An 11,677-nucleotide genomic window follows, 5' to 3' on the forward strand; every position below is an offset into this window, starting at 1 on the left:
AGAGAGAGAGAGAGAGAGAGAGAGAGAGAGAGAGAGAGAGAGAGAGAGAGTTTGAGAGAAAAGTAAGCAAATACAGCAAATACTGGTTCCGGGCAGCTGCTCTGCTTTCTACAGTGTTTTCATTCCAAAACAGGCGAATTTAAAAGTCTTACAGGGACACCCCCACCCTTGCTCCTAATTGCCTCTCAGTGAATGCCCCCTGTCATTGGGACAAGCAACAGAGGCTAGTGAAAGGGGTGAATTTTCACTGGGACTCTGCTAGTTCTCTGTGCCTCAGTTTGGCCATTTGGATAAGAAAGGAGAATAATACCTGCCCCACTTCCCGTGCAGATGGTCACTATAGTTAAATGAAATAAGGGATGGGAAAATAATTTAAACAATTAAATCACCCTCCACAAACCCAAGCTATTAATAACGATTATGGCTATTAATATCGTGCAGCCAGAGGCCCTGACACTCCCAGCGCCACGCCTGCCTGGTCTAAGATTGGACACAGCTCCTAGGACCAGCAGCAAAGTTTGCCATGGGGACAGGAGTGTGGGACAGACGCTTTGCCTCCACCTCCTCCCTCTCAGACTCTTTGGTTTCAGCTCTACCTTTTATGACAAGCTCCAGGGGCTCACTGGGCTCAGACCACTTGAAGGGGAGTGTCGCTGTGTGTGTGCGGCAGCTGTAATTGCCTTCCTTTTTTTCCTCCATTCTTTGGATTGTAAAGAAGGCTTCTCTTCCAACGGCACCAAGTTGCTGGACAGGTTCCTGCTCTCCCTCCTTGTACAGAGCAAACTCCATGCCTGCCAGCCATCCTTTGCACCGGATTTGCAGTTCCTGGCCCCGGATTGGGGGAGAAGCCGAAATGACAGGTTTGGGAAGGATGTCTGGAAAACAAAATGGGGTGGAAAAAGAGTCAAGAGTTTGGAGGCACCCAGATGGCACACTCAGATTCACTTCATCAGCAAAACAAGTAAATAAAAATCAACAAAAAAGTAAATCCATCCTAGGCTGACCCTGAGCTCTTCCTATCAATCTCCTCCCTCTTTCCCACCCCTCCCCCACCCCAGAGCCCCTCCTGGAGGACCCTCCGCCTCTCCTTACCTGTCCCCACCAGCTCAAGTGCTTCACTGGGCTCCGAAACAGCCATCTCCTCCCATGAATGGCAGTGGTAACTCCCTGTGTGACTCTGGCTGAGGGCACCAAGGGGAAAGGCAGCCCGGACCTTCTCTGAGGCTGGGCGAGTTGCGATCCACCCGGTCCCGTCCTTCAGCAACACAAACTCCTTCGTAGAGCCAGAGGGGCTTCTGCACCACAGGGTTAAGTTCTTCCATGGGGCCAGAGGGAAGTTCGTCTCTGCCCACAGCTCAGGCTTAGGGGTTGGCACGATTATTTCTAGAAACAGCAGAGTTAATGAAGCCATCCTCTCTCTTTTCCCCCTCCTTTCCTTGGCCTTGATCCCCTACCCAGATCACACTGCCTACTTCCCCTTTCAACTCAAATTCCGACCCTCTGCTTGCTTGCTTGCTTGCTTGCTTGCTTCCTTGCTTCCTTCCTTCCTTCCTTCCTTCCTTCCTTCCTTCCTTCCTTCCTTCGGTGCTGGGGAAAGAGGAAGCTGATGGTTTAGCCGAGCCCCAGAAAAGTGCTGAAAGCTTGAGGAAAATCTTGCAGGCAGAAAGGCAGAATTGAAGGCTAAATTTTTTCAGCAGCTTTAGCAAGTTCCCCTTCTTGGCTGTCCTTCCCTCCCAACCAGTCACTCCCTGGCCACTGACACTGACACTGTAGTTATTTCGGATCTCCAGAGAGGAATGTCCCAGTCTGGAGCAGGAAAAACTCACCAGTCTGTTCTGTCAATACCCCATTGCACAGTCCTGTAAGAGAAAGTGCTGCCAGGGCTCTGCCCCTCTTTCACAGGACTTCACCCGGCCGGCCTGCTGCCCAGGCGCCTTCCTACCCCCTGGTACTCACCACAGCAGAGAAGGGCTGCGACAATGAAGAGCATGGTGAACACTTGAGCTGTTCCCAGGAACCAGGCTTCTCTGGTGAGATCAGAAAAGAGATGAGAGGAGTTGCTGGGTTCAGGGGGAGGGCGGGGAGAAGGGGGAGGCAATTTATGTCATTGGTTTACTCCTTACCCAATCGGGATTGGATATTGCCAGGATAATGGGATATAACCTTTTCTGACATCGATGACTTTTCTTTTTGAGGGCCCAACCACCTACAAAATTTCCTCCTCTTTCCTGACCCATGTGCCCCCCCCCCCCTCCCCAGCCCATATCATATGTCAGCTCCCCTTGGCCCCTGATTAGGCTCTTGCTGGAACTGAGATGTCAGATGGGAAAATGATTTTGTATCTGCAGTTCTCACAACCCCTGGCGCTCAATGTGATCAGCAGCTCTGGGGAGTGGGGGTGGAGGGAGCAACCTTGAGTGTTTCTCCGTCATCAAGTTTAAGTTTGGAAGCAGTTGTTATTATGGTAGGATTGGTCCTCAGACCGACCTGCCTCACCTGCCTTTGTTATGGAAGGGTTGCCTAGGCAGCCGTGATGAATTACCAGAAGACTGTGAGTGCTGAGCTAAGCTTGCCAGAGTGGGATCCCCCTCCTTCCACCCAGAGTATGACTAGAAATGTACAGCAGGTTTGGGCATGGTCTCTTTAGAGTTAGATGATATTAAACCAAAATCCATTTGACCACTTTTACTGAGGAAACACTGACCCTTCCCCCACTTCCTGGTCAGAAAAACACTTTTCAAGCTGCTTTCTCTGAAATCTGGGTTCTGATCTCATTCTTTGATGCCATGGTCCCGGGACAGGATGGTACACATGAAGTGACATTTTTCATTGAGCCCTGGCTCGGAGGATACCTTAATATGTCTAGGACTCAGGAAAGAATCTAGGAAGATCCAGAAATTGACCCCCCACTGAAACTTTTTGAAAACTCCAAGGGTGATAGTTTTTGCAGAAAAGTACAGGTGGCTCCCCTCTTAGTGTCCAAACGCTCTGTCCTTCAAATCCCAGTGGAAAACATGAACACATAATTATAGTCACCATCCATTGTGTATTGAACACTACCAGACACAAAAAGTTCTATGATCATGCAGAGATGGGGGATACAGCCAGAAGCAGGGTGTGAGGGGGAAGTGGGCAAAACATTCAGGAGGTGAGGTCCCCCCACCAGGTTAAGAGATGTTATTTTTCTTCTCATTCCCTAGTAGAGCAGTGTGAGACAAGCCATAGGGACTAGAGAGAGAGGTGGATCAAAGGAAATGTCAAGGGATTTGGTTCGGCTTGCCATTCTGTGAGTAGAGGAAACAGTCTGACTTCCTCTCCCCATCCATTGCCTTATCAGGTGTCTGTGCAGTTTCAGACTATATTCCTAGGATTCTTTGCACAGGTGGTTGGCAGCCAGAGTAGCAGAGAGATTGGTTTCTAAGGCAACTGGGATAGGCCACAAGACTCTCTAGCGCTTGAGAGCTGGGGGTAATCATGAAAAGTGGGAATGGGAGTTGAAAAACAACCCGGGAGAGAGAACAGTTCAAGAGAAAACAGTTCAGATCAAGTTAAAGGAGGAGAATGCAATCATGCTTGAGGGGCAGGGAGGTTTGGGTGCAGATGTGGGCACTCTACGTAGAGGTGGGGTCAGTGAATACAGTTCGGATTACTTCTCTAGCTCTGAGAATTACACATTTCTCCACTGTGTGGCTTGGGTGATGACCCCACTGTGAGGTGAAAGTGAAGCAACTGGAATAAGAAAGTCTTGTCTAAGCCAAGAAGATGTGCGCTAGGTACGGTGTACCTCTGAGCTTGTCTCAACTGTGCATGGCCAGTTCCTGAGACCAAGGGAGCCTGGAGCAGGGTAGAAAGCAGTGGGATGGAACAAGACAGTTACCTGATTCTGAATCTCCGCCATTTGTACCTTATCCACAGCAATACCAACAGCAGGGCAGCAAGCTGTATGATTATGGACAACTTGAGAGCTTCATTCAGAATGTAATCCCAGGTAAGTACACCTGTGGCCAGAGAAGACCAGAAGCAGGGGCTTTGATGGAGATGGGGGTAGGTGAATACATTCACAGTGTGTGTGGGGGGGTAATAAGAGTGCTTCTATAGGGCAAAAGTGGCTTTCCTCTTCATGGAGAACAGAGTAGCCTTGTAAGTGATTGTGAGACTACCCCAGAGGAAGGACACCCAAACCCATGGACGCTGACTTCCAAGCCCCTGACTCTCTTTCCCATATCTTTCTGTCACTGCTCTAGGAATCCCAGGGGTATGGAGGGCCATTCCTATGAAAAGTTATCCTCTCACCTGCTGGCCCCATCAGCTTCAGAGGCTCACTGCGATGTGACCAGATGTTAGGGTGTGTCTCTACACGGTAGCTGCAACTGTAGGTCCCTGTGCCTTTTCCTTCAACGTTAGTGATGATGAAGTCTCCATCCACTGAGAATTTGTGGAATGTTGCTTTTTCTTTCCACTCCAGAGAAAATTCAAGTACTGGATGAGATACTCTGCACTGAATGGTGATAGCCTTTCCTCGCTTAAACACAGTTCTAGGCCAAGCTGACAGAGTGGGTTTGGGAGGCTTATCTGAAACAGATCCAGACACCAGAGTTAAACTGATCTTGAACTCTACCTTCCCACCCACTACCAAATTTTTCTGAGCTCTCCATTTTGTCCTCTCAATTTGACTATTCATCAGGAATTATTTTGCCCCTAATTTGGCATTCTAGGACCTCTGGTTCCTACCTTCAGTCTGGAAGACTTCACACACACACACACACACACACACACACACACACACACACAAATTTCCTGGCCTGAAGGAAATTAATTTTTTGAGGGGTCACAGGGTGTGGGCCATGCTGAGAGGTAAAGCTTGAGGAGCAATCTTGAGAGGGAAGGTACTTAAGGATTTGGGGAAAGTTCTACACCTCCTTACTAATGTGTTTATCCTTGGCTCATAGCTCCAAGGCAGTATCAAAGGCCACTAGATCCTACTGAGAATACTACAATGATGATACAAACAAGCAGGTTGGTGATTTTTTTTTAAAGTCAGCTATTAGCACTTGCCTACAACCACAAGCTTCACAGTGTTGTGTGTCCCCATCCTAATGGAGGTCTTCCAGGTGAGATGATAGTGGCAACTATAGATGCCAGAATCACGGTGGGTCACATTATGGAGCAAGAACTGTTTGTTGTCATTAATGCTGGTGGCATCCAAAAACTGAAGTGGTCTGTCTTCCCCTTTCTTATGGAGTGCAAGTCCCACACCATCCACTGGTCCGAGACATCTCAGGCTTACGTTCTGACCCACTGGGACCACAGGACTGGGCCAAGCAAGGAGCCAGGTCTTGGGAAAAGCATCTAGGACAAGATCCAAAATACACAGGGCTAATGGTTTGACACCTCTCTCCCACAACTTAGGGTCCTCTCCCTCCTCATTCTGAAGGCTACCCTTGGCAAATTCCTGCTTTTGACCAGTTGTACAAACACTGTTCCTTTCCCTCACCATTAGCCCTGGATATATAATTAGGATCTCCAGGGGACCCAGAGGGAGTTTTATATCCTTAGTTCCTAACGCAGGTCCCATAGCATACCCCTCTCTTACCAGTTACCCAGATTTTCAGGATATCACTAAAGAGTGAACCCCTGTATGATCCATCATAGTAAAAGCAGATATAATGTCCAGAATCTTGGATGTTCAAATTCGGGAAGAGGAAATATGCCTCGTTTTTTATTGGCTTCTTATGGTAAAAGGACTTCTCCAGGTCTTCAAGCTTCATTAAAGCAAAGGTGATTCCATAGATTGGCCCTTGGCACCTGAGGTTCAGGCTTTCTCCAGGTGCCATGATGGGCCCAGGATATGCTGTCAGAGTTGGTTTCGGGTAGAGTCCTAGAAAGGGAAGAGACTCTGGAGTGAGAGATAAGGTGATTCTTCTATTTTTTGTGCCCTAGCTTTTGTGGACACAAAGTGGTGTATTGAAGTCTGTCTACCAGCCCCCATCCTCGGATCTCTTCCTCGTCTAGGATGTAGCCAAGGGTAGGTTTACTTATGCTCTTTTCCCCTCACCAGATTCTGTCAGCTCCTCTGAGCTCTAATTGTGTGAATACCTACATATGGGATTTCCTGTTTCTGCTGGTTCCTAAAATGACAAACCATCCGAAAATCCAAACCTCTGAAAATTATTTAAGTCTGTATCTGTAGAACATAAAGGTTAGTATATATTGCTAAAGAGAGTTTTTAAAAACACATTAAACTCACTTCAAACCTGACTTCCAACATAAGATTGGAAGATGCTGTTAAAGAGAGTTGAGTCAATAATTCTAAAACCAAATAGAATCTCTGCTAATGGAGGAGTACCCTCATTTCTATAGAGTGTTCCTCTAAGGTGACTGGACTACAGATGTGATGTCCCATAGCACTCTTTCTTATTCTCATCCCAATCCCAGCTATACCATCCACAATAGAAGGGGCAGCTCTGTCATGCACTTATAGAACATTTAGGATGTGTCAGGCATTGTATATGAGTAGGTTTGTGAGGGCAAAGAAGACACAGTCCCTGTCCTCAAAATGATCATGGACTAATAGGAAATACTGGAGCATAGGAATCCACAGAAGTGTGTGTTAGTAGAATCTATACTGGAAGGGTGTGTGTAGAGCAAACATCCATACACGCAATTCAAGCAGGCAGTCCTCTGTTCTTTGATTCTCAATAAAAAGCTATACTAATAAAAGTAATAGCTAACATTTATTGAGAGCTTGTATGCCAGGCACTGTACACATATTTAAGTAATTCCTCACAACAGCACTGTGAGGTAAGCACTATTCTTATAGCAATTTTGCAGATCAGCAAACTGAGGCATAGAGAGCCGTTACACAATAGGTCAGAAAGATACTGTTATATCTTTTTCAAGTGGAAAAACCAAAGCACAGAGAAGTGAAGTGACTTGCTCAAGATCACACAGGGAGGCAGAGTCAGGGGTGGCACTAAAACCCAGGATTGCTGCTTCTAAGTCCAGGGTACTTTCTGTAGCATAGCTTTGCCCATGTCTATGTAGATTGATGGAGGGCCTAAAGTAAAGATGAGCAATTCCATCTAGAAGCATCCAGGCCATGGGTTGGCAGGTTATGGCTGAAGTGTGTGTATGGCATATGGACCTTCAGGGGAGCCACATTCTGTGTTTAAAGTTTCATTCTGTCTTACAATTTTCAAGTGATCTCAAAAACACAAATTATCTCTTTCTTCGTCATTTCTTTGGAATCACTACACTGACAGGTCATTTGATTTCCACACTTATAAATAATAATCACAAATAAATATACACTCAAACCATTTAAAAGTCAGTTTATGAGCCTGCACTGGCAGTGCCTGGCACATACTAGGGGCTCAATAAATACTGGTTAAGAGAATGAATGAAGGCATGATATTCAACAGATAGAGAACAACAGAGCTGGGATGAGCTGAAGCTGTGAGCAGTTCGCTGGGCTTACTCACAAGTCATGTGAATGGCTCCCATCTGTCTGCCTTGCAGCATGTACAATTCTAATTTGTGCCTCAGTGAAATGTCAAATGACTCTACCTCATGGACTTTGCAGGGTGTAGGAACTGGCCGAGGGAAGTAAAACCATCAACGCTGGCTCAACCAGCCATGATCCCAGGGAGAGTAATTGTCAGATGCCAGCATCCGCGGCCACACCCACCTGCTACAACCAGCTTCAGGGGGTTGCTGGGTTCTGACCACACAGTGGGGAGCATCTGGATATGAGTGCGGCAGATGTAAACCCCTTCTTTCTCAGGTGTCATGTGGTCAATGGAGAATACGGCCACTGTCCCGGTTGGGACTTGGTAATCCACTGGTTCTGCAAACCCCTCTTTAAACAGCATGAATACCAAATCCTGCAGCCAGCCATGGCAGAGGATGTTAACGTTACATCCAGGAAGAGGGGGTGTCTCAGCCTGGATCCAGAGGATGGGCTTGGGCAGCTGGCCTGGAAAGAAAGAATGAAATGGCATTGGGTACAGCAAAGATAGTGCTGCACAGGGAGCAGTGCACAAGAACTCTATTTTGGATGAGGCTTTCCTGTATGATCCTTATTGCTGCCCCTTCTTTCTCCCTGCCTGTTCCAGAGTCTGTATCCTTGCTGTGCAGTGTCTAATACAGAGTAGGTACTTATTTATTAACTGCTGAATGCATGTATATGTGCACACATTTGAAGTAAATGAATGAATTAAACAAACCATGTTCTAAAAAGGCAAGTTTGAATTCTAGGAGCTGGGTACTATTCTTAAATATCTATCTCGACCTTCTTACCTGGTGCTTCCAACTCTAGAATTTTACTGGGCTTTGACCAGCCTTTCTCCTTCCAGTAGCAGCACCTATAACGACCTGCATTGGATTCAGTGAGGGCACCTAAGAAGAATGACATCTGGAAGGTCTTTTGGGACAGGTGGACCCATGTCATGTGTGTCTTATCCTTCAGCAGCAGGAACTTCTTTGACATCTGAGAGGGGCTTCTGCACCAAAGTGTGATATTCTCCCAAGGAGCCTGTGGGTAGTTGGACTCTATCCACAGCTCCGCTTGAGATTCCATTGCTGTCATTTGCAAAAACCACAAAGATGTGAGCAGTCCAGACCCCTCCCTCCCATAATGCACCCCTCCCAACATACCTTAAAATTAGCACCAGACCCAAATCCTTCCCCTTGCCTCTGGAAATAAGAGTGTCTCCTCCTGTAGGGTATGGGACATCAACCCCATAATATTTATTCAAGGAACCCAAATGAGTTGGGGAATAAAGTGAAAATCTAGCCCCCTGTCCATCTAAGATAGAGCTTGTCATGATTCTGTGGGAACCAAGTCACAAAGGGAGAGGCTCTGATTCCCAAGCAGCTGCATCTGTCTTTAGGATCTCCACAAAGTTATATCAGGGTTATGCAGGCATGTCAATGTCTTGGCTCCTTCAGGAAAGAAGGTACCCAAAGGAGTGGAATTCACTTACCCATCGATGTCATACCCAGACTCAGCCCTGAAAAGAAAGATTATGGTGAAGGAGAGATCCCTCATCACCACTCTGTCCTCCATCCTCGATGCTCCCTTCTCCCTCCCCAAGGTACCCTTTCTCTGGGGCATCTAGGACAGAGTCACTTGCCCCTCACCCCTTCTGAGTACTCACGAATACAAAAGAGCAAGAGAGTGAATGTCCACAGCATGGTGGCCCCCTTCCCTTTTCTCTCCACGTCAAAAGGCTTTGCTCCTCAGCAGGTGGTGAGAACTAAAAACAGAACTCATGTTACTCAGGGGGATTGTCCTGCTCCTTAAAGATCCCTGAACTGCACTGGAGGACCCCTGCATTCCACCCCCTCACAGGCACGCAGGGGTATTACAAGGCCACCTGCCATTTCCTCTCCTTACCCCTTTTTCTCACTTCCCCATCCCTCCACCTAGTCTCTACTGCTATCTAAAACGTCATTTTTGTTGAAATGTCTATTTGTCTCGGGATCTCAGAGACTCAGAGAGTGGCCTACTAGTTGCCTGCAAAACCCCCACAAGATAGGAGGGTGCAGAGTCACCTTTTCGGATCCTTTCTTAAGTACACACATATACATGCCGAGTCCTCAGAGAACAGCTAAGGAGCCATTAATACCATCACCATTTTATTGATGAGGAAATAAATCTTAAAGAGGAAATGTAATTTTCCCAAAGTAAAAAGACACTGCATATTAAAGCCCGAATTCAAATCCATGCTTAACTCCAAGGCCTATTCTCAAAATCACCACTGAAATTTCCAGAGGTGGCCCTTGCCCCCCTCTTCATCCTCCCTTTCTCCTTCCCATCTCAAACGTTGGAGACTGTCCCTTGCATGAAATGCTTCAGATTCATATTACCCTCCCTCATCTCTTACCCCAAAATGCTTAATTCCCCACCAGCAAGTAGGTGTTGCAGAATCAAACTGCTTACACTTTATTAACATAAGGTATTAATGCTTCGTTAGCTCCCCATAACTTCTATGCAGCTTTGTTCACTGTCCAAGGAAAATGGAACTGGCTGTACTTTCAGGAAAACTAATAGAAATATTTGAGTTCAAGGAGGCCTTTTTGATTTTCCCAGAATTCACTATTGACTATAGATCTTTCCTATACTGGTGGCCCCCTGAGTTGTTGTACCTCCCTCTGACCCCAGTAACCTTTCACCAGGGGAAGGTGTGTACTCACTTCACAAACTCAGGCCAATTTTCCTGCACTGAAAATCTACTCTAAGTCAGAGGCACTGGCTGGCCTGGAGTGTTTGATCTTAGTTCAGCAGAGTGAGGTAGAGGCAGCTTTCAGAATGGAGAAAGGGGTGGATTTTGCCTCTCCAAACTCATCCCAGGACCTCAGCCCCCAACTTGGTTCAGTGCTACCGGTGGGCAACATGGAAAGGCAGGAAGAGGGGAAGAGTCATTTAAAAAGCATCTGGGCTGCAGAGTGCATGTAACAGTGAGAATTCAAGAAAGCAGGGCTCTGCTTAGCATTTTTCACTTTTCATTGAAGGATATCTCATTTGCCCTCCTTGAACATTCCATATCTGTTAAATAGGGGAATAATACCTACCTAGCAGTGTTGTTTTGGATTAAAGACAAAAAACGCACAGTGCCAGACACATAGTGAGCACTTCATATAAAAAGGTGGGCTTTTCCTTCTTTCCTAAGAGGGCTTTCAAATGGTGTAGGGCCCTAAAGATACTCTTCCCATCTTTTTTCCTGCAGCACCTCGTCCCTTTCCTCTGAGGGCCAGGCCAAAGCTTGGATGCCAGCCTGTTGCTCTATTCCCCTAAGGTGGTCTGGGCCAGGACAGATGGGGGAGCCAGGTTCTTTTGCCAAGGGAAAGGTTCAGGCTGGGCTTCTACCCAGGAAATGCAATCTGAGGTTCCACTTCCCACATGGACCACCAAATCAGCGCGCTTGCCTCCTCAGGGCTTGTGTGAAGCAGAAAAGCTGGACTTCTCAGGGTGACTGACCACTCTACGATTACTAAGGGAACTGTACAATTTCTACCCAGCCAAAATGAGGAATCTTATGCTCAGGAGATAAGGGAACAGCGCTAAGTTTCAGGTTAACTGGCCACGCCCATTTTGCCCTTTCACCCCCACCCCCCACTCCCAACTTAGGCTGTTTTTCACCTTTAGGCAGTACTGCAGTGCTTTGGAAGGGTAACATTCCCGAAATATCTAGTGGCTCGACCCTTGCACAGCTTTGAGGGCTCCAGGAATCAAAGGGGTTGGGCTCGCCGGAGTGCCGGGTACCTGCTCCGCTGAGGGTTTGGAGGGAAGACTGAGAAGGCAAAGGGAAGATAGCTACAGTGGCCAGACATGCTAGGCGAGGCACGGATGGGATCCGGGAAGGGAAAGAAGAAGGCAGGGATGAGGGGGATGAGGGGACAGACTAATGGGGGGCAGTTTGATTTACGGCGATTAATTACTGCAGGAAAACTCTCTCGGGGTTTTGTTTAGAATCTGGTGGCCAGTAATTAATCTTCAGCCACTGGACTATGCGCTCATCTGCAGGTACTTACGGTAGTTGAAGGCCCGCTCCGCTGTTGGAGGTTCTCCAGAGAGCTCCTTCAGATGCAGCGTACTGCCCGGCCTGAGGAGAGCTGTCTAAGGACTGCCTCTCCGGCTCCGAGCCCCGCCTCCCTCGCGCTCCCTCCCGCCGCA

General features: G+C 47.4%; 1 protein-coding gene across 6 annotated transcripts in view; it reads right to left on the reverse strand.

The window, feature by feature from the left end:
* The window catches only part of Igsf1 (immunoglobulin superfamily member 1), a 15,593-nt gene extending 3,980 nt beyond the window's left edge, over window positions 1-11,613 (reverse strand). For 2 of the 6 annotated variants that reach the window (XM_010618802.1, XM_010618800.2), the window contains exons 1-13: window positions 11,536-11,613; window positions 9,159-9,257; window positions 8,985-9,011; window positions 8,299-8,580; window positions 7,688-7,975; window positions 5,594-5,878; window positions 5,056-5,349; window positions 4,294-4,572; window positions 3,878-3,998; window positions 1,957-2,027; window positions 1,827-1,874; window positions 1,093-1,383; window positions 597-875 (exon numbers count right to left, since the gene is read on the reverse strand). In XM_010618802.1, the coding sequence (XP_010617104.1) occupies window positions 597-875; window positions 1,093-1,383; window positions 1,827-1,874; window positions 1,957-2,027; window positions 3,878-3,998; window positions 4,294-4,572; window positions 5,056-5,349; window positions 5,594-5,878; window positions 7,688-7,975; window positions 8,299-8,580; window positions 8,985-9,011; window positions 9,159-9,195 (2,302 nt within the window). In that variant the 5' untranslated portion in view covers window positions 9,196-9,257; window positions 11,536-11,613. Of the gene's footprint in view, window positions 1-596; window positions 876-1,092; window positions 1,384-1,826; window positions 1,875-1,956; window positions 2,028-3,877; window positions 3,999-4,293; window positions 4,573-5,055; window positions 5,350-5,593; window positions 5,879-7,687; window positions 7,976-8,298; window positions 8,581-8,984; window positions 9,012-9,158; window positions 9,258-11,143; window positions 11,295-11,535 lie in introns of all 6 variants that reach the window. The other 4 variants (XM_033760345.1, XM_010618801.2, XM_033760347.1 and 1 more) reach the window with 4 other exon arrangements.
* Between the last annotated feature and the right edge of the window lie 64 nt (window positions 11,614-11,677).

Source organism: Fukomys damarensis, unplaced genomic scaffold, assembly GCF_012274545.1.
Source record: "Fukomys damarensis isolate Sample0158 unplaced genomic scaffold, DMR_v1.0_HiC HiC_scaffold_39, whole genome shotgun sequence".
Taxonomy (NCBI): domain Eukaryota; kingdom Metazoa; phylum Chordata; class Mammalia; order Rodentia; family Bathyergidae; genus Fukomys; species Fukomys damarensis.